Source organism: Camelus ferus, chromosome 17, assembly GCF_009834535.1.
Source record: "Camelus ferus isolate YT-003-E chromosome 17, BCGSAC_Cfer_1.0, whole genome shotgun sequence".
NCBI lineage: Eukaryota > Metazoa > Chordata > Mammalia > Artiodactyla > Camelidae > Camelus > Camelus ferus.
The window spans coordinates 10439874-10467348 of record NC_045712.1 but is presented as its reverse complement, the minus strand read 5'-3'; the positions used below and the strand labels follow the sequence as shown (position 1 = coordinate 10467348).

The following is a 27475-nucleotide window of genomic DNA, read 5'->3' as shown; positions in this document are numbered from 1 at the left end:
TTCTCCTGCTTTATGCATTTTTTTTCTGACATACTTGCCACATTTTCCATCTTCTTCTTTCCCCGCAGCCACTTAAGCCCCTACATCTCATCACTCAGCTCTCCAAAGCTCCCACGTCATTTGCTTACAAAATCTGAATTCCAGTGATGATAATGGCGATGATGATTAGTTAACATTTTTTCCATCATTTTGATGTTATGTTATCTTGAGCTATCTCCTGTAATCCTCGCAATACCACTACAGTGTCTAAGTATTATTAGCGTCTCTTTTACAGAACAGGCTCAAGGAACTCAAGTCATTTTGTGGAGTTCATACAACTAATTAATATTTTACAAAGATATTCTGATACTGCTACATCAGGAAATTTAACTGGTTAGGACCCAGTATGCCAAATCACCTTTTTATACATGGAAATATTTATGAGTAAACTGATTATGTCAAGTATTTGCTTCAAAAGAATTCAGAGCCAGAGGCGGGAGGATTTAGATAAGACAAGAGTGGTCATGAATTGATGATTATTGTAAGTGGGTCATGGGTACTTGGACATTCACTGCACTACCCACTCTACTTTTGTGTATGTCTGAAACTTAACAGATTAAAAGGTGGGGTTTTTGTCTTTGTCTTTATAAAATTGCAAACAACCCAAGCCCACTGATCAGGATAGCTATTCAGTGTTTATAGGTAATTGCAAAATGTTCCATTATGCACCCAGGCTTACAGATACCAGATATCGGGATATGGGAAGGGCACTCCAGCGGTCGGTACAGATGTCTCATCTTTGTCACACAAGTTTATTTTTTCCCTAGACCTCTGTAATCTGCATCGCATACTTGTCTCAGTGGAAGAAACAATTACCCAGGCACTGCGTCCAATGCATGGTGTTATCTTTTAGTTAACCTGTGTAGCCTTTTTTTACTTAACCTAGTTTGAGAAGTGACAGCCACTGGGGCTGTCTAAATCATGTTTGCGTCTGTTCCTTTACTACATCTATTCAATCAAAACAATAGTTCCCGGTGTCTGGCCCAGCTCTCCAGAGCTGGGGACACTTTCTACTCAGCCATGATTCTCATCACAACATCAGTGTTGCAACCTGTCTTGCTAATAACCAGAGCGCTTAGAATCGTTTCAATATATGAAACACAGATGGATCCAATATGTTCTATTCTCTCAGTGTTTTTTTGTGTAAAAGCTACTCAGCAATTCTACTTAAAAACCCTTCGGCCAACTTATACTAGCCAGTCTGGTAAATGCATGCGGTAGGTGCCTGCTCAGGTATTTGCTGAAGGGTTAGAAGAAAAACACCGCATTTCTGGATGGAAATTTAACAGTACATAATCGAATCTATAATGTGCGTGTCCTGAGATCTAGCAGTGCCATACCTAGGAATTTATCCTGAGGAAATAATTGCACAGCTGCAGAAAGATGGATGTGTACGGATATTCAAGGCATGACATTTATTTTTGCCTTTAATAATATTAAGTAGCTAGAAAGAGTCGCTGTTCAACAATATGAGATTAGCTTAATGAAATTAACTGCAGACATTAAAAATGTTGATAGAAGTATTTTTATAGTAATGCAGAGGTGTCCTTTAAATCCTGCTAGTAAACAGCAGCTGACCCAGAAATACGCAGAGCATGAATATGTCTATGTTTGTAGCTTAGAATGAAAAAGGTTTTATCTATAGACTTAACGTATGTGTGTGTGTGTGTGTGTACAATCTGTGTGTACGTGTTGAGGGAGTGTTGGTGTTGTGCCCACAGCCTAAGTAAGTCTGGATTGATAAGTACCGTGGTTTCCTTTAAGTGGTTTTCCCCTACCTGCATTTTTTTTCATCTATTTCTACAATGAACATTAGCAGCTCCATAAGAAATAAAAAGGAGACGAAAATAACACCTAAGACGTATTCTGTCTCAATGTGTCTCAAGAGTTCAGATAAAAGGAAAATGAAATAACCCAGAGAAGATGTAAAAAAACCTTTGGGGAGCACTGTTTCAATAAAGAAAAGCCTTTCAGTATTAATTATTGAACAGAAGTGATGGAAAAGGGAATGTGGAACGGAGCAGACAGGCAAGGGAAGAGGTTCCTTGCCACTGCTAACAGCACCCCAACCCAAGGCTGGGAGCTGTAAGTGGGACGTGCCCCTTCCCCCAAAAGGACACAAATATGTTAGCACATCTTCTCTCCCTTTTGAGGGTCCGAGCTCTTTGGAGCTGCTATGATAAGCCAGGGGTTATTTGCTGACCCTACAGCAAGCCCTCCAGGTAGGCGTTCCTATAGGGTGGTCGCGGGGGTTCGATGCCTTGTCTGAGGTCACAGAGCTGGGAGCCTCGAGCTGAGATGATGAACCCAGGTGTGCCCTTTAAGGCTCTGCTTCAGAGGCTCTTCATGATGGAGAGAAGAGGGACCCACAAAAGCCCAGAGAGAGCCACGGTCCCCATTGTGCTAGTGACCAAGAGAGGACCTTGGTCATGTCCGGACAGAACTCTCAAAGAGGAATGGGGTCAAGCTGACTGAGCAGGCAGCCACACAAGGGCCTTTTTAGGAACCAGAAGTGAGCCTCCGTGACGGTAAATTATTCAGGCTAGCTGTTTACAATGAGCAGTCTCGCTGCAGGCCAGTATTAACTTCCCTTCCTATTACTATCAGATTAATTGCATTTTGTTGCTTTTTCTAAATACACTTCAAATCAGGAACCCTATAATTCAGCAGTTGGTCATTAAGTAACAACAGATCTGCCCCTGTGTCATCTGAAGCTCATCTACAAAATGAAACAAAAATCCAGGGCTGGGGTTTTTTGGTTTGTTTTTTTTTAATGATAAACAGAGCACTAATAATAAGTAACTAGGATATTAGTTCTAAGTTGAAAGATGTCTAAGCTGAAAAAATTCTTCAGATAACAAAGGAAGTCCAGGCAAATAGACAAAAGAGGACTGAAGGGACCTGGGTAAATTTGCATTTTAAATAATGGCTCTCTAGAATACATAAAAAATACGGTTGCAAAAACTGTCATTTCAAGATTATACAAACCATGAAATAGATAAATATTGGGTCTGTTGGTATGTTCATGCACAAAGATGAGAGAGACTTAAAGCGGAGTTAGTATTATTGCAAATTGCAAATACTAATATATTAAAAAGTCTTATCTCCTATGCGCTCCAGAGACAATATAGAAGTATGCACACATATAAAGTAGTCTTCATTTATCATTGTTCCCCGTGATCACATGGCTTTATATGCAGCTGAAATCAAGCAACGTTCCACTGCTGATCAATAAAATACGGTTTACATCAAGTGACCAGAGAGTTGTCAATTTTTAAAAATCCCAGCCTCTCTTGTGGATTGCTGACTTCAAAGACATGCATTAAGATTATTAAGCAAGTAATGATTGATTTGTTACATAACTTTAAGAAATGTTTTCTTTGAAGTACAAATTAAAAGGTCACAGATGCCCAGATTTGTCTTCAGGTTGATGGTTAAAAATGCAGAAGAGATCATTTTGCTGGCCGTGAAGGACACATGGAGGGGATTTGAAGTAACTCTCCTTTCCGGGCAATATTTTAATGAAATGCTTAATATTCTACCGTAGATTAATAAGGCTGTTCTCTATTTTCATACAATGGTGAACAATTAAGACCCAATCCTGAAAACAAATTGGCGTCGCTGTTATTTTGTTACTGTATTAAAATGACCATCGCTGTAGCAACAGGACATTATTTAACAGGATAGAAAATAACCATTGACAATCAAGCAATTCAGCAGAGATATTTGAGGGGAAAAAAAATGTCTGTGGCAGCTGCTGCTCCTAGAAATAAGCCTGACGTTTTAGGATGACAGCAGTTTGACCAGCTGAAACCTTGCCATGCTTTGTGCCGTGTTCAGAAGTCACCCAAAATGCATGCCAGCGTGCTAACCCTTCCCCACAAAGCCAGAGGGCCACGCGGTTTCTCAGCCCTGGTTTCAAAACACTCAGAGGAGAAGAGATGGGTGCCTATCTTTGAAGAGCTCAGACTTACGAATGAATAGAATTAATTAGCCACAGGAGTATAAGAAAAACCATACAGCAAGGATGGGCAAAGTAATCCACGTACAGAGATTAACTGGGGAAAACTGACCTTCCAACCTAACTCAAAATCCAACCCAAGACTGCCCTAAACACCTGTGTGTCCTAACTAATCAGGAACTATATTGCGCAGCAAGCTTGTATCACATGAAAACAGAATAATCATCTCTTATTTTCCCAGTGCCTCATTATGGACAATGAGGGTGAAATCTCAGGGTCATTCTATAGGTGGTCAGTGAGAATGAACTATTTTTCACGCCCAGAGTCAGGTAACATCAGGTAACTTTTCTTAGACTTCTGTGAATGGTAACTGTGTTCACCTCACTCCCTTCCTGAGAAACATTCTGTCTAATTCTTCTTCTCATAGCCCCAGTCTTTGCTTCCTAAGCTGCAAAGTTATTTTGCTTGCTATTTTTTTAGGTAACTTCTATAATTTAGTCCTGCCCCCCAACACCCCCAATAAAGAAAAGTCTATGGTCAAATTGATGGCGTGAAATGAAAGGTTTAAAGAATAATTCATTATACTCTCAAGATCTTGGCATGCCAATCGCTGAAAAGACTATTTTGAGCTGTCAATTCTAAAGCACATATTTTTTCATTGACTGACATGCCAAGTGCTTGATGGAATAATGAATTGTCCCCATTGACATCACCATCACACACAATCCTTGGGCTCCGCGTAGCATGTCTCAGGGTGATGAATAACACTGCCACTCTTTCCGTGGTGGATAAAACTTGGAAAGTGAGGTCAGGTGTGGGGACTTGCTGAAGAAGGGGATGGGGGTTTAGGGGTGGAGGGAAGAATAGGGTGAGGGGTCAGGGACGTGATAAGTATCGGCCACGATGGTGGTGCGTGTCCCACATGTCACAATTAAAAATAGACATAAGTCCACATTTTGACACAATGGCAGCAAAATAGCACCTTCTGAGTAGTATTCTTGCTTGATAAGGGGTTTTTTTTTTTTTCTGACTTAGCATCTATTTGTTGCTACCACATTCAATTCAGAAACTCAAAAATCCTCTGACTCAGAGACAAGCAAGGCAAAAAGAAGGCACCCAGATCAAAACAGTGCGGCGCTGTCCTCACCACGGGACCTACACATATTCCCAAATAACCCGCTGCCCCTAAGGTACCACCATCCATCCCTGCATCCCTGGGACAGGCTGAATCTAACGCTTTCTAGACAAGGAAACACCTTCTGAAGGCCTGAAGACCCACCATGCAAATTTGTCAGGAGCCCTCGGCAACGATAAGGACCAGATGGACAGAAGGCTGAACGCCAACAAAGGTCACCATCCACAGAGACACTGATGCACTAGGCATTTCCCATTCATGTAAAGAGTTTTTCTCCTGAGTTTAAAAGGCAGGCTTGGACCTTCAATGAGTTAAATCTCTAGTTTCTCTATCGTATTCGCAAATGCTATGACCGATTGGTTAATATCCAAAATTTATAGACAGCTCGTACAACTCAACATCAAAAACAAACAACCAACCCAATTAGAAGACCTAAAAAGACATTTTTTGAAAGAAGACATGCAGATGGCCAACAGGCGCATGAAAAGATGCTCAATATTGCTAATCATGAGGGAAATGCACGTCAAAGGTATCACTTCACATCTGTCAGAATAGCAATCATCAGAAAGACCACAAATTACAAATGTTGACAAAGATGTGCAGAAAAGGGAACCCTCGTGCACTACTGGTGGGAATATTAGTTGGTACAGACACTATGGAAAACAGTACGCAGGTTCCTCAAAAAACTAAAAATAGAACTACCATATGACCCAACAATTCCACGCCTGTGTACATATCCAAAGAAAATGATAACATTAATTCAAAAAGATATATGTACCCCAATGTTCACAGCAGCATTATTTGTAATAGCCAAGATACAGAAGCAAACTATATATCCATCAACAGATGAATGGATAAAGACGATGCGGTATACACAATGGAATACTACTCAGCCATAAAAAAGAATGAAATTTTGCCATGTACAAAAACATGAATGGATTTGAAGGGTCTTATGCCAAGTGGAAAGAGTCAGACAAAGATAAATACCGTATGGTATCACCTATATGTAGAATCTAAAAATAAACTAGTGAATATTATAAAAAAAGAAACAGACTCATGGATTTACAGAAAGACTAGTGGTTACCAGTGGGGAGAGGGAAGCAGGGAGGAGGGGCAAGTTAGAGGGAAGGGATTAAGAGGTACACACTACTATATACAAAATAAATAAGCTTCAAGGGTATATATTATACAGCACAGAGAAGATAGCCAAGTATTTTATAATACCTATGAATAGAGTCCAACCTTTAAAAATTGTTGTACACCTGAAACTTATATAATATTATAAATCAACTGTACCTCAATAAGACAAAAAGGCAGGCTTGGATCTTCACCGCGACAAATCTCTGGTTTCCAGGCAGGGGCCTTCTCAACCACGTGCTGGTGAACAATAAGCATCATTAATAACACCTGCCCCAAGAGTGCCCCTCCCCCTCCCCCAAGCAGTGATTAATTTTATATCTTCAAAGAAACAAACACTCACAGCTTTGGTTGCCCACCCCCAACCCCCCGCAGTCATCTTCCTACATGTAATTTGAAAACTCTGAGCTATGCCAGCATGTCTTGAAGTCTCAGCCCATCCCTAAACGCTGCAGCCACTGGATGAATCCCTCCTCCCCTCAGGATTAAGGATGCCCACATTTTGTAGAAGACTTTCAGGTGAGGCCCAGAAGAACCCCACCCCTCCCATCAGAGCCGCCCCCTGGTTACCTCACACAACGGAACTGCGGGCTTACCTCTGTGTATGAACCACAATCACGGACTTAATGAGCAGAAGCAACCTTGAGATATGGGTCTGAACACCTGGCGCAGCAGCCAAGGACGCTGAGGTCGGGAGAGGCAGGCTAGCACACAGGCCACTGAGGTCGGTCAGGGGCGCAGGTGATACCGATGAACCCACTCAGTGGGAAGCAAAGTTCAAGTCCCACAGCCTGGAGCTTCTGCAAGTTTTGTCCGGGGTAAATCTGCTCTCCCTAAGGTTTTCCACCTCTTAGATGGTCAGCCCACCGCTGGATCAAGCACTCCAGGGTTGCAGACCTCTGTGTCCACTGTTCTCAGGGTATTTTGGGTGAAAGCTGTCATCAAACAAAGGCTTCTCTGGTGCTCACGGGCCTGGCTTCCTTGGGTCTGCGTCTTCTTCCTCCGCCGCCGTCTCTTCTTTCATCTCTCAGCGCCTCTCCCTGCTTTCAGAGGCCTGTGTACCAGACACTTTCCCAGCCTCTCTACGACCCAGGCTCCGGCATCTCTCTCGGTTATAAGCTGCTCCTCCCCTTCCGGGCACCACCACAGTTTATCCTTATATACCCTCACCTGCGTGATTATCTGATTAAGATCAGTCTCCCTTATTCCTCACTACTGTTTGCCCAGCAAAGAGCCTTGCAGGTAGAACGACCAAATAAATCCCCACCATGAACTTCAGGTGGATTCCCTTAATAGCTCCCATTAGCGGATGAGAAAACTGAGGCTCCGTGAGTGTCGGTGCTTTGCCTGCAACTTTCACTGCCCACCACACCGTGCCTCATCACGGCTCTGCAAAACCTCTAATTTCTCGTAAGACTGCAAGCGCTCCATTCGCCCAACATCATTGCCCTGCAGAAGACCCTCAGTGGGTCTCAGGAAGCCTGAGTGGGTGAAGGAGACGTTACCCACAGGTTCCGTGGGTCCTTTTCCAAGGGACAGCCCAGCAGAGGAAGTTCAAAATCTCACCGCTGTGGCTGATCACTCAGACCAGGAGGCTGTTCACTACCGACCAGCTGGTCCAGACCTTTCTGCAGGATTCCTGGCCGCTGGGAGCAGTTTCCTTCCACCAAGAAAGTAGACTTTTTAAAATTTAATTGTATTTTTTAATTGAAAGGAAGACTTTTTTTAAATTGAAGTATAGTCAGTTTACAATGCTGTGTCAATTTCTGGTGCACAGCATGCTGTTTCAGTCATACATATACGTACATACATTCGTTTTCGTGTTCTTTTTCAGTACAGGTTACTACAAGGTATTGCTATACAGTAAAAACCTGCTGTTTATCTATTTTATATACAGCAGTTAGTATCTGCAAATCCCAAACTCCCAGTTTAGCCCTTCCCACCGCCTTTACTCCCTGGTAACCTTAAGTTTGTTTTCTGTTGAAAGCAAGACTTTCAAATGCTAATACTGGGAGAAGGAGGAAGAAGAAGAGGAAAAAGAAGAACTAAAGAAGGAAAAGCAAAAAGACCAAATAAGAGCAGAACATGAGCTCTTCCCCAGTGGCTGGCCCTCCTTGCTAGTCTGAATGCAAAGCTGTAAAGAATGGGCGCCCTTTTCTGCGTATTACTTTTATCCCCTCGTCCCCCAGATTGATTGCTTGCGCCAGGTAGCAGCCACCATAAAACTCTTTTTCAATAGGCTATTTGAATTGCAAAAGCAAGACCATCCAAGAACATACAATCTAGTAAAAAAGTAAATATGCTAGTATCACAAGGCAATTTCTGAAAGGCAGCTGATTTGCTTAGAGACACTTGGCAGGCAGAACCGAAATCCCATCTCTGTTCCATGCCTCAGTTTGGGGATGGCACTAGGACACGCTCCCCTATCACGTCTCACTTTTAATTTCACAGAAAAGCGGATGTATTGACATCCTTGTCAACTGGAGGAGGAAAAAGCCCTGGTCCCATTTTCACCAGGTGAATCATAAACATTTCTTAAAGCATCTTGTGTAAATTCTCTTCCTGAAAGTTACTGAATATCCCTCTGCATTTCTGAAAAATGAGGCGTAGACAAAGATATTTCTCCGGAGAATTTACATTTTCTATCAGCGTAGAATAGCTCTTCCTGTGAATCGGAGCTTCCTTGTTTTCCTCCCCATCTTCTGCCGGCCTTAGCAGCTAGAAGGGTTGCTGTGGCATGAGGCAGACTTGGTTTCCATTTTCCTCCACCTCGGCCTCCTTATTTTAGCCAGCTTTGAACTGTGAATCCCGGCCTCTCCTGGCTTCCCTTTGGCCTGTTCAACGTGTGTCTGGTGTCTTCCTCCTTCCACTCTCATCATCGGCTTTATTTACATGTCTCTTCCACTTGAAGGACAGGTTTTCTTCTGGGACTTGTAACCGTCACCTTTAACTCCATCCCCTATCTGCTGATTCCTCATCCAATGACCTCATGTCAAACTGGCCTGATTTCTCTGCCACCTTTATTTAACCCTGTGCCCAGCTTGAATTTCCACCTAAGACCATAGGTACTTCTGAAGATTTGTGTTCTTGCAATTTACATTACAGATTTTTCTGGAAACTACCATTACTTTTTACCTTCTGTTGTCCTGCTGATTGAGAGACCTCGACTCAGAGGCAATAACATATTAGGGTAGCGGGATGGCATTAAACCTGGAGGACGTCTTCCAGCCCCTCCCCCTCCATGGTGCAGTGCGGGGACAATCACACCTGGAGTGCTGGCAGGACTGCGTTAGGTAGGTTTTTTCAGACAGGGAGGAAGAAGTAATCCAATGCACGACCTGAAAGCACAGGTGGCCCCGTGGATAACTGAAGAGTAGCTCCTAACTGAATTTGGTCCAAAATAAGCACCAGTAGCTCAGATCTGGTGCCTCAGTACAAGGAGCTTTGGCATTCTCTGTGCATCTCACATCCAAATGTCCCTGCTGAAGGGATGTGCGTGGGTCATTTCTTTACCCTTTATCTTACAACCTCCTGATTGGATAGAATGTGCTTCAGCTATTGATCCCTGCTCCAATCTACTGTAATCAGGTAGCATAGCTGATTTAACTCACAGATAAGGTGCAGCCAGCCAGAGCAACTTCATGCCCAAAACACTGTCTGGTAGCCATTCATTCCCCAGAAGGGAGATACCACCGTGGCCAGCACTTCAGGGCAGGCTGCCTGGAGGGGCATTAGTGCATCACCAATAGTCACGCTCCCTGAGAAAAAGATCCAGTGGCCCAAAGAATTCAGAAACAGTGCATACTACCTCTTTCTGTTTAGAGATGCACAATGCGCATCAGTGTATCAAAGGTGTGGAGAAACCCTGCAAGAAACAATGCTACTCGACTTGAGGCAGCATTTCCCTAGTAAACCGTCTTCTACGTAACATCTTAATTACACCCCACTGGGTGGGAGGGACTTTGACGAGCGCTGACTGAGACCCCATGACCCATCTAGTGCCATCAGCTGTATCACTCTCTCCTAGAGCAGGAGGTCCCAGCACCTGTGCCTCGAACACCTGGGGACATTGGACCAGTCAGCTGACGCTACCCCTATAGATCCTGATTAACTTGGCCTGGGGAGAGGGCTGGAGATCAGGATTTAAATGCTCCCCGGGTGCTAGAGTTTCCAATGATAATAGTTCAATGTGTCACAGTTTAATAGCAGCGTTTACTGAACATATGCTATGTGCCAGGCCCTCAATGTGTGACTTTATTTTCTTATTTTATCCTTAAGTCTACCCTGCCTTATAGACACTGCCACCAGTTCACAAGAAAATGGAAACTTCAGGAGGCTAAGCAAGAATCCCACGATGGTGTGGTTTCTGTGCGGCAAGGCTGAGAAGCCAGGGCCTTCTGATTTCCATCGCTGAACCGTTGGGTCTACAAGACATGCTTCCCTCAGGAACGTTTTCTCTTGGTCTAGAATTACCTACGACTGGTAGGCAGTCAACAAACCACTGAGGAATGTGCAAATGCCATAAAGGCTCCCCAAGGCCCCTCTCAGCAAAAACATCCCAAAATTCTGCAACTTATCGTTGTGAAAAATAACTGGCAGCAAATATCTGGAGGACTGCACCGGAGGTCAGATCCAGGTAAAGACTCAATATTAACGCCCCTTTGTTTGCCCTGAAAAGCCCTCCTTAATTAACACTGCACCATTTGGGGACACCTAGACCTCAGTGAACTCCTCTGCTTATGGTTTTCTCAAACTATATGATAAACTAAATGATAACAGCAATTGCATATGCAATCTCACCTATAAAGCCAAAATAAGAAAGAATTTAGCTCCCCAAAAGGACCAAGGGGCTAGATAGTGGGCTATCTATAGATTCCACAATAGAGCTCTTTTCCCAAGAAAATTCCTTTGCACGTCCGTGAGGATGCATGCCACTGAACAGCTTCTGTCACTAAGGCATCTTCCCAGGGCCAAATGCTCTTCATACAAGACGATCAGGAGTTTTACACTGGATTCAGGAACTGGCTGCAGCTAAGTAATTCCACTTATATCTGAAAACTATCCATAATAATATTTCCACTTTTCTTCAAATCAGAAATGAAAAACAATTAAATCACACAAAGAAGCAAAAGCCTTACTCCTGGTACTCAGATGTCTGAAATCTACATTACAGCCGGGCTTCAGGGCTCAGAGGCCCGTTTGGAAGGGCTTGACTGCCACCTCGTGGTCAAAATGTGCATTACCGTCGAAAGCGAGGGCCCCCACATAGACTGCCCCTCTCTAAGCCACTCTCCCCATGACAAGAGTGCTTCTGACATCCTTTGCCATGCCCCAATAAGCTAACCAGAGGAGGACGGTACTGAAGAGTCTGGCAGGAGCCCTTGGTTGGGAATAGGTTATTTTAAACGACTCCAAGGCAATCAGTCATACCTCAGCTGATTTGCTTACATGCTCCTGGTTTTGAAAGAGCGAGTATTTTTCAAATTCTCTTCAGTGACTATATTTCAGAGAAAACTACATCGTAAGTACAAGAAAGGGCCTAAATTCAGGAATATTCTATTTTCTTTCCCCCTCAATTTCTCTTCTCTTTCCTTCGTTCCTACATTACCTTCCCTATTTAAATTCCTTTACAAAGAAAGCCCTTTATCCAATCCACCTGTTACTTACTAGCTGTGTGGCTTTAGACAAGTTCCTTAACCACTCTGCTCTCTGTTTAAGTATCCCAAAGAGTGATTTTTTACATTTTTAAAAGAGTGGGCATTGGTGGGGGCAACCAACAAATAATAAAATGAGATAGAGCGCACACTCATGGCGCACAAAGCCCACTCCAGCCTCTGTCATATGAAGTGCACAGTGTCATCTATCAGCAGGTTTTGAAACATACAAAATCAGAATCAAATGAGGCCTTTGGATCGAATTTTCAGTTGGCAGGCAGCAGAAGAGAGAGGACCAAGCTGAATGGCCCCAGCCGGGCCCCGTTGTGGATGCTGCCATGGGTCTCCGAGATCCTTCCCCCTGCCCCGCAACCGTCCTGATTGCTGGGAATGTTGGCTGCTGATGGATCCCAGCCCAGCTCTTCTCCAGGAACTGCCTTCAGCTGAAGGGAGCTGCCCTGCCCAGGGTGACACCACCCCAAGGGGACGGCTGGTACTCAGTGACTCTTTGCCATAAGGATCTCCTGTCTTATTTTTTGCAGTGACTCTGCAGCTCCCCCATGGAGGCCTCCTCTGCTACCTTTCTCTCTCTACTCCAGTCTGGGCCCCTTACCTCCTCCAAGGTGTTAAAAGTTACCATCTTCCCTCATAAAAACACCTGCATACGAATCTCTATCCTAGCATGTTTTCCCGAGAACACGACCTAAGACATTCCTCCAGGGTCTATTCCCAGCATAACAGCAAGAGTTACCCTATTCAAAGGAAGTCAGGTCATTCCTTGTTTGAGATCCCTTCAATGACTCCCATCTCATCACAAAGAATGAGAGCCTTGCCATCTGCACCCTAGTCCCACTACCTCTTTGACCTTATCTCCTACTCCTCTGCCCATTGATTACTCCAGCTGCAGTGGCTTCCTTGCTGTTCCTCCAACATACCAGGCATCCTACTGCCTCAGGACCTTTGCACATACTACCTCCCTGGAATGCTCTTTGCCCAGTTATCTACATTGCTTCCTCCCGCAGCTGCTTTCAATCCTGACTGAGATGCGACCTCAGTGAGGACTGCCCTGACCCTCTACCCAAATGGGTCAGACTCCACCTCACCCCAGAGTTCCACAACCCTTCTTCCTGCTTTGGTTTTATCCATCCAACATATCAATATATGGCACACAGTATGTTACTCGTTTATGTTGTTTAACATCTGTCTCCTCTACCTTCAGAACGCAGGGTCCAAGAGGGCAAGGACTTTCTTCTGCTCTTTCCACTGCTGTGTGCCCAGAATCTGGAGTATAATTGTACACAGTAACCCTTCAATCAGTGTTGACTCAGTGAGTGTGTGAATAAATGGAGGGCTATGGATGTGGTACTGGAAGCCCTGTAATCTTTAAGGAAGTCCCTTAGATAGCATCTGACTTTCTTCACATTAAAAAATGGGAACTTTAATGTCGCTTTTGTATGGATTAAGCAACATCACATTTCTGAAAGCACCCTATAACAAACCGCTAAATAACTGTATTCAACAGTGAGCCACTCAATTTTTATCACTGAGAGCTACCAGACTGCCCCTGAAAAAGTAAGCATATGACATTCAGACATAGAAAATCCCGAAAACAGTCCGGTATTCAAATAAGAAGATATAAAAAGATTTATTCCAAAGCCACACCCAAAAATGTACAGTGAAATGTATCTCTTTCAAAGACTGAATAAAAAGAGCAATCTTTACATTTTAAATTTATAATAATTTGAATACCTTTTGTTCCCATAAAAAAATCTGATAAAAACAAATTCCATTAAGTGTCTACCATATTCTCTTGTTGCTACAAAACGTATTCTCTCTTTAAATGCGAAATATGCAAATATATTTTATGAGGAAATTGTTCTCAATGTCTGAAATTCTCGATCATCTCTAGAATCACACTGCCACATGCTTCTTAAAATGAGGTAAGAAGATAAACATTGAAACTTCCTTTTTCAGATGTTTACGTCTCTCTGACTGAAAGGGCAACATGGGCTAGACAATTCCTTTCACAGGAACTATCTTCTCAGAGGTGACTCCGTACTCTGGACAGAGAACAGCAGTAACACTGCCCCCTTCAAAATTCATACGTTCTAAGTCTTTCTAAACAATTTTAAGATCGCAGATCAAAGCTATTTCTACAGTGATTCACTATCCCCTTTACAGATATTTAATAAATATTCCTGAACTCTAGAAGACTGTCTATAATCCTTTAAAGCAGGAGTCAGCTATCTGTAAAGGTCCAGATAATAAATATTTTATGTTTCTCGGGTCACTTCTCTGTTGCATTTTTTTTCCCCACAATTCTAAAACATTTTTTAAAAAAATCTTAGCTCTGCTGTGCTTTGTTAAACCCTCTACTTAAAAAAAATATAAGTCATTAGTCTCTGTATTAGACTACTCAAGTGTTAAGAAAATGTAAACTTCACATTCTGCAGTAAAACCAAGCCATTGTTTCTCAACACTAAACTGAGAAGTCCATAAACAGGGAGAAACGAATCCCATTCAAAGAGTGGGACTGCATTTCAGATACACTTTTTAATTAACGCACTCTCCTATGGCTTCTCATTCATTCTGAATTGGATAATTCACATGTCTCTACTCCCTTTTTTTTTTTTTTTGGTCTTTACTTTTTTTTTAATAGGGAAAAAATTTCCTTCTTGTGGTTAATCTGAAGTTTGCAAAAATCAAAGACTGGAATAGTTCCACGCTAAAACATGTCGATGCAGACACACTGGAATCTGCAGTTACAAATACGTGCGCAATGAAACCACCGTTTGATATAAGAATCCTCTCCATGACTGAGAAGGAACCAGCGGAAAGCAGCTAGAAGGTATAAAAACAGTCCTACAGAACGTTCTCATTTGTTTTTTACCATATGTGGTTGTTACATTTGGGGAAAACATGATCTGCATATGAAACATGTGAATGTGAATTAACGTGACACACACTGTATTCAGGTCCCTGATGCACATCACCTAGTACTCACTAAAAAGATACAGCAGAGAATTCAGTGGGAGTTAGTTTGGACTCTGACAGAGGAAAACAGACCTGTATAGAACACTGATCCCTAGAGCTTGGTACTGAGAACCACAATCATGTGTGTTGGCATGTTTTCCTTTTTTACCACAAACAGCGCTATGAACAAATCGTAGCAAATAAGTAAGTTGTCGTGAATTTACCCAAATACGTTGGAAGCCCCTAGAATTACCATCCCATGGTATTCAATAAAAACATTTACAAATTCTAAAGCTAAGATGGTTGCAAACTTTGGTATCCCTAAGAAGAAGGCTCAACTACACATGCGAGCTCAAGCCCAATTTCTGAACTATAGAAAGTTCTCAGTGCAAAAACAGTATCTTGATAAACAGCAATAACACAAAAATCACATGAAACAGTTAAAGACTATAAAACACGTAAATAATATCCTGAAGGCATGTTTTGGTATTTAAAAAAGGGTAATTAGGGATTAGGAAATAACAGGCTGCTTTACTGACTTAACTGTGAGGTGAGTCTGGATGGGGGACTGTGCAAACACTCCCTTTTTTCAAAAAGCTTCAACACATTTACAGCTCATCACGTCTTTTCTTAAACGGCCACTTTGGGTGCTGTAGGACATGGTCTGCAGCCTGCAGGACAAGGTCCATAAATTCTTCTACATCGAAAGAGTAGTTGGTAAACTTTGGATGCTCCCCCAGAGTTGGGTGGTGGCCCTGCAGAAACAGAGCAAAAGACAAGTTTGTAAGCCACTGAGCACATGGTTTTCTAAACCAGAAGAAAATTATTTTACTTTGGCCAAAGCAACTATTTTAATTTATGCTCTATACCCGAGTTTGACAAATTTTTTCAGTCAAGGGCCAGATAATATGTATTTTCAGCTCTGGGGACCACATAGTCTTCACCAAAACTATCTAAACCTGCCGCTGAAGTGCACAAGCAGCTATCAACAACACGCCAACAGAGGAGTAGGACTGTGTCCCAATAAAACTTTATTTATAAAAACAAGTGGTGGGCCACATTTGGCCCACAGGTCTATAGTTAACCGATCCCTCCTCTAAGTAACTTACTAGTTCTCTCTAGGCCCAAATTTCAAAAAGTTGTCTTCTCAACATGAAGACAGTAATTAATTTCCCCTTTCCCCCAGTTTGCAAACATAAAATACAAGTCATGATTCCAGATGAGAACAGTTTACCTTTGGATTGAAGTTCAGTGTTAGTTTGTCATATTAGACACTTCAAACCAATTTAAATGCAACACAAGGTGAGTTTGGTCATTGAACTTTACCTTATCTTGAGGAAAGACTTTATTCTGCCTTCGCCAAGTGATATAATGGACGCCTCGCAGCCTGGCCAGGTCCAAGTAACAGCGCTCATCTTCACAATTGTACCTAGAGACACAAGGACTTTTGCCTGGGATTTTTGGCCAATCAACCACTCTTTGGGGGGAAAAATGCATGTCCCAAATTTGTTCTTGCAAAAGGTTTTATAAACAGTAAACAAAACCGAGAGACTATGTTTAAAATATTCCCATAACTAGATTACCTTAGCTTTCAAAAAGCAGAATAGATCAAGGAATGGAGGGAACTCCCTTACTAGGCCTAGAACTGGACATTATCCCTTAACACCCCCCGTGTCTGTACATGTGAATGTGGCCTTGGGGTAGGTAACCCAGCATCCAAAGCAGGGACTGATCCCAGGTCCGCTGAACTCCAAGGCCTGAGATTTCTCAGTTACATTTCTTTCCTTCCCTCCTTCCTTCCCTGGGAGAAATGAAAAACTGAAATAGAATCCACAACAATCTGGCTATTTCTCCAACATACATATTTTTTTAAACGTATCTTCAGGGTGTTGGAAGTTCATGAGAACTTTTTTCTAAATTTCCCATTTAAATGCCAAGTCAGGGTCATTTTTAAAGTGCAACCATAAAATCAAGATATTTAGATGCAAGGGAAGGGGATCGGGTAACAGTAACTGCTATTAGTATGCAGAGTAGAATTATTAAGGGAGAGAAGGCCATGTCTCCATAATCAACCAATGAGGTAAAGGAACACTCTGGAAAAATTACTTTCACCTTGAGGCCTCAGTTTCCCTGTGTATGTGGCGGTGAGCGCTAGGCAAAGTGGTCAGTTTACAGTTTGGAGCTGTGTTCTTCATGAGATGTAGAGGTACTCAAACTCTCCTTTTTTTAAATTGTAGCAGAAAACACAGGACATAAAATTTACCATCTGAACCATTTTTACATGTACAGATCAGCAGTAAGTACATTCTCATGGTTGTGTAACCAGAACTCGTTCCGCTTGCAAAACAGAAACTCTAACGCTGCTACACACTAAGTCCCTAGTGTCTCCTCCCTGCAGTTCCTGGCAACGCCATTCAACTTCTATCTATGAATCTGATGACTCCAGGGGCCTCACGGAAGTGAAATCACAGAATTCATGCTTTCGAGAGGAGTTTATTTCACTTAACATAATGTCCTCCAGATTCATCCCTGTCACAGCACGTGACAGGACTTCTTTCTTTTTTAACACTGAATAATATTCCATTGGATGTTTTGGACACACACACATCTGTCCATTCAACAGTCAATGGACAAGTGGATTGCTTCCACCTCTTGGCTACTACGAATAATACTGCCATGAACATGGGTGTACAACACACAGGGTCCCTTTTAACACAATAATTACACTGACTGCAGAGAGACGCTTGCAGCATGAGAGGCACATAGGAATGCACTCAGAGGAAGGAAACCACAGATTCGCACCTCCCGCATCGTGCTGAGATCGGGGAGGAAGGGGATATTTGCTTGCCCGTGCGGTAGCAGGCTGCAAACTTCACATTTTTAGTTTTAGGTCCTTTTTTCTTTCTAGATGCCTATATGATGTGACTTCTTTGTCATGATTAACTATTACGCCTTTGGACGCTCTGAATGAAAGCCTCAGTGTGCATCAAAAGCATCATCCGCTGCTTCAAAGTAAAACTGTCCCCAAACACTTACAGTTCGAACACAGCAGCCCAGTCTGGAAGGAAAAGTAAATGGGTAAGACCAGCCCCATGCATTCCAATAAATATGTCTGTGTTATGCGTGATCCTTAGCTGGTCTAAAAACCCAAGCTCCCTGTGAATATAAAGAACAAAAGAAAGAAGGAGAGGAGAGTGTAAGTATTAAGTTGAGGAAGCTCATGACTCAAGGTAACAAAGTTTATACAAGTGTCTTTGCCAACTTAAATCACATTCCACCATGGGTTTTTTTTTCCTTCCAATTTCAAGCCTACTCCAGTAATTAACAACGTTACTACTTAATAACATTTTTTCTAAGTTAAGCTCACCTTTTTTTAACTTACATGTTCTTATTTTAAAAGGAAAATTTTATACCTGTCTTCAGTGGAAAACAGTGACATACGATGTAAACAAAAGTATAAAAATAGACATAATCACACTGAAAAGCATGATTCCAATCTAGGTATGTAACAGTGTGAGGCAAAGCTCTGAGCCTGAGGCTCGCTCTCTCTTGATGAAAAAGTGAAATTAAGCAAGCTTTAAAGAGATGTTATGGGATATTAGCACCAAATTGAAAACTCTTTCCTTTAAGATCATACAAGATTTTTTTTTTAAATAAAATAAACTCTTCCCCGCATGATTTGAGTTATTCAACTGCCATCTGGGTACCCCTAAAATTATCTCGGATGCCAGGAGGGCATTTTCCTGCCTCTGCAACGGATGAATCCACAATTTTATGCACATTGGGACTGTAAAGTGGTCTCTGAATTCAACATTAAAAGATGTGCAAACTCTGGACCAAAAATCAGTGCCAAAAAAGTTCACTGACAAGTGAGGCTTAGAAGACAGACTGGAGTGAGGATAACATTCTGAACAAACATAATGGAATTAATCTCCCAGTCTCGCTCACCCAAAGTGAAAAGAAAATAAATGACCAAGAGCAGTTTGCATTTAAGAAGGGAAAACAAATTCCCTCTTAGTCAGCATCTTCTCTTTAAACAGCTTCCTCTCACAGCAGGACAGAAACCCCACACCCCACACAGAGAAAGGAAGACAAAGGCACCACGTGGGTGTCGCATGAGTTTCTCCCCTAGTTTCTCCAGGAATGCCAACAGTTTCTCCAGGAATTTTAACCCAGTGAGGGGCGGATGAGCGTTCGTCCAGGTGACCACACCCCTGCAGGTACCATCCATGGGAAATGCCTGAAGATCAGGACTCACAAACCTCCGTGCTGTTATGTCACTACTGTGCCCCCTAGACTGGCAAGGTCCTAAACTTTACTGTCATTCTCCCTTCATGTGGGAAATCCCTATGGATCCTTAAAAGCCAGTCCATGACAGAGCCTCAGGTGCCCTCCTGGGTTCTCTGAGCCTGATGCCCGGCCCTCTTCTTGCCTCCACTGAGGGTGGTCACCACGGCGCAGTGTGACCTGTCAAACAGGAATGGCTTCGGCTACCTCACAAGACTCTCAGAAGAGGGAGATGAGACAAAGCAAGTAGAGCATGACAGTGAGTCACCATAACAGGAGTTGTTCTTGTAACTGTCATTTATTTGCATTCAGGGTCTGAAGTTCTCAGGACAGGAGCCGTGCGGCATCCAAAACTGCACTTGTGCCGCGAAGCCTGGGGACAGGCTCAGGGTGGGTACCAGGTATGCTTGGTCACACGAATGAACAAATGCACGATGAATGAAGAGCAGAACTCCAGTGCTGACCAACAGGCTGGAACCCAGCTGTATTAGGCACCCTTATGCAGGTACATGTAGACCTTTCTTTTCAACACAGAAAAAAATTGTTCCTCGTGTTAAATTTGGAAAACAAGACTATGCTTGTGGGTAGGCGAAGGAGAGAGGGAAAAGTTTTAATTTTCCTTTTGCGCTTTTCTACAGCGCTTGACTTTTTCAACCAGGAAAAAGTCCCTTTACAGCATCACTGTTTGGTGTCAACAGGGGTTACCCGGACAGTAACCAACAGGCAGATTCTGTCTTTCTATGCTTTCTTTTTGTGTCAGAATTTTAAAAGAGACGCAAATATTTGGTAAGATTTTTTGAAACCTCATATTATTCTACGAACCTCAAATTATTCTCGTATAAATAATCTTAGGTCAGAAGTTTAAACCTGGAAACTAGCAGGGCAAATGAGGCCTACATTTTTTTTAAATTCGGAATTAGTTGCTGACTTTTAAAAATTCAGAAATTTTGACAGAGAAGGACAAATATCACATGACATCACTTATATGTGCAATCTTAAAAAATAATACAACGAACTTATTTACAAAACAGAAATCGACTCACAGACACAGAAAACAAACTTATGGTTATCAAAGAGGAAAAGGAGGTGAGGGATAAATTAGGAGCCTGGGATTAACAGAAACACATTACTATATATAAAATAGATAATCAACAAGGCCCCACAGGGAACTCTACTCAATATCTCATAATAACCTATAATGGAAAAGAATCTGAAAAAGAATATGTATATATATACACATTTCCCACTGAATCACTTTACTGTACACACAAAACTAACACAACATTGTAAATTAACTATATTTCAGTAAAAAATTTTTAATTCAGAAAGTTCAAGTGAAAATCAAGATTCATGACTTCTCAAAAAATGGGATGGTGTCACAAGCTGGAGCGCCCCTGCCCCCTGCGCCTGGGGTCCTCACCTGCCCATTTCTCTTCGTTCACTGATGGTGCCTGCCTGTCCCTTCCAAGCCTACAAATGCCAACAGCTCCTACTCGAACAGTCCTTCCTAACTCCTAGTAACTCATCCAAGCAGAAGAGGACACTGTCTGCCCAAGGATGGGTTCTTACTTACTTATACTTGTAATCGACAATCTGGACCTCAAATGTAGATACTGTTTTCAGTGCGTTAACAAGCTGGGGAAAAAAACCAGAAACATTTAGAATTTCTTTGCCATCCTTCTCTTCTGTTTTACTTACCTTTGAGTACTCAAATTTCTTATTTTTCACATAAAATGCTTTTCAAGCCTTAAGTATCATTTAAGTCTATTGTTTTAACCCTTAACTGATTTCAACTGCAGGCTCCACCCCCTGCATTTTAGGGCAGACACTTTACCCCCCCCTGAAATTGCACTGGGTGGTTACGAGGCTGAAAGGAGAAAAGTCACGGAGCAAAGCGCTCAGCACAGAGGCACACCGACTGTCGGCTCCTGTAACCACCACGTGCCGCATAGTCCCTCAGATTTCATCAGATACTCATTGGGCACCTACTTTGTTCCAGAATTTTCTTCCTATCCATTATGTCATTTCAGACAAACCTGAGTGCTTTGGAAGCTCATCCACTGAAAATACTAAGTTCTTGGCAGAAAGCTATTTTCAACATTTCTACACAGAGAAAAATCATTCTTTTAGCAAACAGAAAGCAACTAAGCACGATGAATCAATCACCAAAAACATCGCCATGGCTCTCTATGCCCCTCGCGATTAAGTCATCTTAAGCCAACACTGGGGATCACTGTTCCTCAAAAATTTTTACACGTAGATTCCATTGCTATGTGGCACTCGTGGCATACGCTGGACAAGCTATGGTAAGGGAGGCATCACTGACTGTGCATTTAAATTGTGCTGGCATTTCTAACTGCTTCAGGTGTACGTCACTTAATACTCTTAAAAATCATACCACAGAAGTACCATTATTATCCGCATTTTACAGATGATATAATGAACGCTCAGACAAGTTCCATAACGTTCCCAGGATCTCCTGCCTAGCAAATGGCAGAGCCAAAATTAAATCTAGGTCATCTGATCCCAGAACGTGTGTTCTTAGCCAGTGCACTCCACTCTCCTGCTTATAAAAAGAAACATGCAGTGGCCAAAATCCAACCTCCTCCTTGTTACACACGCACACGCGCAAACACACACACTCATAAAATGAAAGTTTCTCTCACTAGACGGTCCCTGGACTCCTACAGAGACACTGCTTATATCAAGGAGCTGAGGAGTGAGGACAGATGATGAGAATCCCATTTTCCAGGGGAGAATTAATCAGATGGCACGAGAGCCGCTCTTGTAATCAGATGGGCCCATAGAAGAGGAATCATGTGTCTCTGAGGGTCCTGTGGGAAGTGTACTTTTTTTTCACAATTTCTAGTCATACCAGAGAGCTGGCCATGTCCGTTCTGGCACGATTATTCCAACCCTGAGGTTGGGCAGGACTGCATACATCATCGTTTAATGAGGGCATCTGGGTTTTGTTATCTATGCACAAGTCAAGGGAAGGGAAAAGGTGATTTCTTCTCTGTGTGGTAGCTGCCCTTCCAAGTGATGCCAATCCTGGGAGAAAAGCAGCCAGCTGGGCACTCTTTGGCTCAGAGTTGGAGCCAGAATTCCCAAACTCCACCTTTGGCTAAGAGCATCTGGGCAATCTGTGGGACCAGATCTGAAAAGGCCGATGGCTGCAGTGCAGCACCCCCTGGTGCCACCTTTCTATTGGATCTCTTTCCAGCAGCTGATGCTGTCCCTTCGCCTGCCCCTTCCCAGTGGATCCAAAACCAAGGTGGCTCAGCCTCCTCTAAGGTCTGGCTGTGTTAGAGCAGGGAAGCGCTCTGCCGAAGAAGCAGGCTCAGACCCTGACTCCCTGCGCTGACCCGCCATTACTCTGCACACTGGCTGGGCGGCCTTGGCCATGTGTTTTAACCTCTGAGCCTCAGTGTCCTTGTCTAGAACAGAGAATGAAATACCTCAGTTACAGGTTTGCTGGGGGAGCTGGAGGACATGTATGGGGAGCACACAGCAATATACCTGGCACATAAGTGTACTCAACACATGTTACCTCTGCCAACAGGGACTACTGATCTGCCTGGTTATGAGGCCTCCCATCCGTCTACCCCAACATTGCACCACTTGATACATTTTTATTTCCTGGTCTTTAAAACACACATGCACACACTGCTCATTTCTTCCACCCACATAGCTTACAATCAATCAATGCCTCACAACACCGCATGTTCATGCCCTCCCTAATCCATGTGTCTCCAGAAGAGATGCTAATCACACAATTCTGATCACCCTGTTAGGTGCCCAGATTAACATTCTACCCCTCAAACCCTGTCCCTCACCTCCCTCTTACTGTAAGTTTCCCCATCTCAATGCCACTGAACTGCTCTAGCCAATTGCCTGGGAGTCCACACTTTATTCTCAGCACCCCTCCTGGCCTTCCCTGATGCCCTGACTGTACATCCCGCAGTAAGTGCCCCAGGCTCCACGTTATACCTTGAAACCATTTGTTCTGTCATCCCTACCATCATCGCCTTCATCTAAATTCCTACCGGGGCCACACGCTCTTAATCAATCTGCCTGCTCCTCCTCTTGCAGTCACAGTGATTTAAAAATAACTAAGTCAGGTCATGTCTCTCCCTGTGTATTTGTTTTCTATTTGCTTTTAGGACAAATTAGGACAAACTTAGCACCTAAAAACAACACAATTTATCCCCTTACGGTTCTGTAGGATAGAAGTCAGATACAGTGAGAGAGAAGTCTCACTGGGATGAAATCAAGACGTAGGCAGGGCTCTATTCCTGGAGTCTCTAGGGGAGAATTGTGGCCTTTCCCGGCTTCCAGAAGCCATCCATCCACATTAGAATACATCTTACTATTGCAAGGACATCTTCCAGTCATGCTGCTGGAGAGGCCTTCCATGGTGATCTTATTGAGATTAAGTACAATTTATGAATTGACACTGTTGAAATGAGTCAAGAGAGCCTAAGAAGGGAACAGCTTCTAAGACACATATGTAAAGGAGGGACACTTTTCCAACTGAATCTGCTGCTGGATACCACAGGATGGCCAAGCTCCATCAACCATCTCCAAAAGATACTCTCCCACTTTTTTCTGCGGCTAGTTTGTCCAGAGACAGAATGTCTGGCCATCCATGGCAGCAAAGGCAGGACTCAGAGACAATTTTTGTCTCTGTTTCCACTCTGAGTTGGTGCGCATGAACATTTACAGGAAGGTAAAGCTCCTTTGGCAATGGATGGTTTGATGATTTCCAGGAGAAATCCAACAAATGAACTGGGCAGAGCTACTAAACTTTTCTAAAAGCAAATAATATGAAGTCAAAGCGGAAAAAAGAAATCACATCAGGCACAGAAAGTTAAATTCAATATATGATATTAAAAATGCATACCAAAAACTAACCTCATTTTGGTTTAGTATTTTCCGGTATTCTGTGCTCCGTGCAAGAATAGTGACTCGAACTTTTCCATCCTGTGAAAAGGCAAAATAATACTGTAAAGGCTTGGACAAATGAACATCTGAACCTAAAATGTGATTTTTCACAAAGAAATGAAACTCAGTAAGTTTCATCTTTATGGGACTCATTTTTTCAGCCTGATTCCTTCACAGGTCTCCCAGGGAATGAAAATGTCCCCACTTCACGCACAGAAGGCAAAACCTGTTCATTACGCTACTCCCGTCTGGTTGGGTGGGTAGATTTGGGGCAGAGGCTGTGTGGGGCTAGGTCGGGGTCTGGAGGAGGATGGGGAGATACAGAGAAAGGAAAAAGGAAAGAAAGGAGACACATTCTTCCGCCACCTCTTGGTTTATCTTTCCTAGTCTGTTGAACTCTGATTTCAGATCACTCTCGGTAAGAAAACGTTAACCCAGAAAACAGTCTGCTGATTATCTCCCTTTTCTGCAAAGCTGGTACTGATGTTTACTAGGGGTGAAAAGTCAAGCCCACCTCAGAACCCACAATCTATTCATTACCTTGGGTCCCTCTTGGGTGATGTTCAGTCTGTGTAGTACATGCTGGGAAAATGCTCTAAACAATCCCGTGTTTTGACAGCCAGATATCTAAAATTAAAAAAAGTTTTTCATATTATAATGAATAATTTCTGTATTACTATTTAAGACGCTCTCAAGTTATATATAAATGTTATCTTAAAGTCCATCAAATATAAATTCTATGAATATGAATGTTAACAACAGATGACATGCTCACCAGAGGGGTATTATAGAACAGCCCATATCTCATCCGGGGGAGTAAGGAAAAAATAGCTTCTTTAAAACATACCTAAGAATGAAGAGATTTTAAAAGGTAAGAGAATACAACTTGCACATTTCACATCAAAACAGCACTTATAATTACAGGAAAAAATTTTAAACTAATCTCTATTTTGCATTAAACTATTTTGAATAGCAAATTATTTCACTCAAGTGACATTCATATTTTTGGAAAAGCTACAGGAAAAAGTTTTAAAAGCTACATGGTTAATAAGAATGATGATTCCAGTTATAAGAAAAGAAACGAAGAAGTCAGAAATCAATGGTAATAGCTCACGGAAACCCAGATTAAACATTTATTTGATGACTGAGGCATCTGTAATGACAGTTATTTACAGACATTTCAGTGAAGTTTCCAGTACCCTTTTGGAATCGTAAGTTTTCAAATGTATAACATCATAATCAGTAAACGCTTTCCACGTGTCGGAGAACAGGTCACCGTATCCGTAGGTGCTCTGAAAGTGGAAACAAAGTAAATTAGGGAATTAACAGGATAAATGTGGCTTTTCAAAAATGCAACAAAATACCTGAATTAGCTTGTTAGTGTTAAGAAATAACGATCCAAAACAAGCTAATAAAACCCTCAGAAGAAAAATGGATTTTCGTCTTGGGCCTGAGCAAGTCCCTAAGTTGACGTAATAGAAATCAGAAGTAATCATCACAATTATAATCTTAGTCTGCTGAAAGTGTTATGTCTCTTTTTATTCTCATGTCTTTGAAATTGCAGTTGTGGAGTTTTTCTTCCTGTGAATTTTCTATCCAATTCACAGCTACACACAACACATATATTCTCCACCTTCTGCACACATTCTAAGATACTCAGGGAGCAAAACCCGTCAGGGGAGACAGAATATGCTTTGGGGAAGAAATTTCAGAGCAAGAAAGTGCCCTGAAAGTTTTAACGTTAAAAATATAACGAATGTAACTCTAGGAAAGGATCTTCCTACTGACGACTGAGTAACACGTGGTAATTCTCAATTAACGTTAATAATAACAGTAACAATAATGCTAATACTGCTACTAACAATAGAATCTTGCATACTTCCTACAGCCCAAGCACTGTTCCAAGAACTTGACATTATTAACACATTAAATCACCCCACAAAGTTAATGAGCGAGGGAATAGTGTTACCCCCATTTCACAGATGAGGAAACAGAGACACAAATTTAATTTGCCTAAACTGTAGAGCTGGTGCATCTGCAGCACTGGGATTAAATCCAGTCTGTCTGATTCCAGACCCCATGCTTGTAACCTCTATAAAGCAGCTGCCTCTCGATGGGAACTAGTTCTCTCTGGTACATTTACCAAACGCATTTCATTTTTGAAGAGTAGAAATTAATTACGTGCTCCATCAGCTAAAGGAAGGAAGTTGATTTATTCTGAAATGGTAAAACTTAGATTGAAAAATTCAGCCCAAAGAAATAAGAAATATGTATTATAGGGTTACATTCAAGGTCTACAGTTGGTTGTACATTATGTTCATGTCTTTTTATCTGCACAGCATTCTTTTTGTCATATTTTGAAAATTTTATGTTGCACATATTAGAGCTATTTCAAAGTTATTGAGAACTGTTAGAAGTGGTGATAAAAAATAAAAATTCTTTCCTTCCATGTTTCTCCAGGGCTGTTCTAATAACGGCCCTTCTCAACATCATCAAAAATTCAAAATGTCCCTGTTCTGGCTCAATAATAAATAAAGGGCAATTAAAAGAAGTGATTCTAGACAGTTTCCTGAGATAAAATACTTCAGATAAAATAAGATACCTTTGAAAGGAAAATTTAATAATAAAACATAGTAACCCTGACTGGTCCCTTTTCAGAAAAATCATACATTAGTCAGTAATAAGCACCTCTAGAAGCTTCTTTTCCATGTCCCTCAAATTCAAATTATCTGCCACAGGGAAAGGAGGGGCTTGTCTAGTCTCACATATGTTGAAGAATAGTTGGATATTCTTAAGATGACATAGAATTTCCCTAGTGTATGTCTCAGACCTCTGACTTAGAAATTCTACTTGTAAGGATCTGCTCTACAGAAATGCCCCCACCTCCTCTGTGTAGAAGACATATGTACATGAAAGGGACATTCACGGCAGCAGTTCAGTAAGGAGCAAAGAACTGGAAACAAACTAAGCGTGATCGGGGTGGGGACAGAGATAAACACATGTGCTAAGGCATCCACCAAACATCCATTACATCCATCAAACAGAAGAGCACGCAACCACTAAAAAAACTGGAACCCTAACTGAGCTGACTTGGAAGGATGTCCGTGATATAATGTTAAGTTAGCAATACGAGAGAACATATTTTCTGTAAGGGTATAAACGTATCCTTATGCAAATTTTATATACTTAATATATATACATATATATATCCTTATACAAATCCTTATATAAATTTTGTATATGGATATATTTACATTTATTAAAATAAAGTCTTGCAAAGGACTGTCACACATTAACTGCAGTTACCTTGGCGGGAAGTGGTATTGGAGAAGACGAAGAAGGAGA

General features: G+C 42.0%; 1 protein-coding gene across 2 annotated transcripts in view; it reads right to left on the bottom strand.

The window, feature by feature from the left end:
• Positions 1-13546: 13546 nt before the first annotated feature.
• Positions 13547-27475, bottom strand: part of EOGT (EGF domain specific O-linked N-acetylglucosamine transferase) — a 31847-nt gene continuing 17918 nt past the window's right edge. For both annotated transcript variants that reach the window (XM_032458111.1, XM_032458110.1), the window contains 8 exons: positions 25330-25422; positions 24906-24977; positions 24671-24757; positions 24101-24169; positions 20760-20821; positions 17936-18055; positions 16226-16328; positions 13547-15654 (listed from right to left, as the gene is read on the bottom strand). In XM_032458111.1, the coding sequence (XP_032314002.1) occupies positions 15508-15654; positions 16226-16328; positions 17936-18055; positions 20760-20821; positions 24101-24169; positions 24671-24757; positions 24906-24977; positions 25330-25422 (753 nt within the window). In that variant the 3' untranslated portion in view covers positions 13547-15507. The remainder of the gene's footprint in view (positions 15655-16225; positions 16329-17935; positions 18056-20759; positions 20822-24100; positions 24170-24670; positions 24758-24905; positions 24978-25329; positions 25423-27475) is intronic.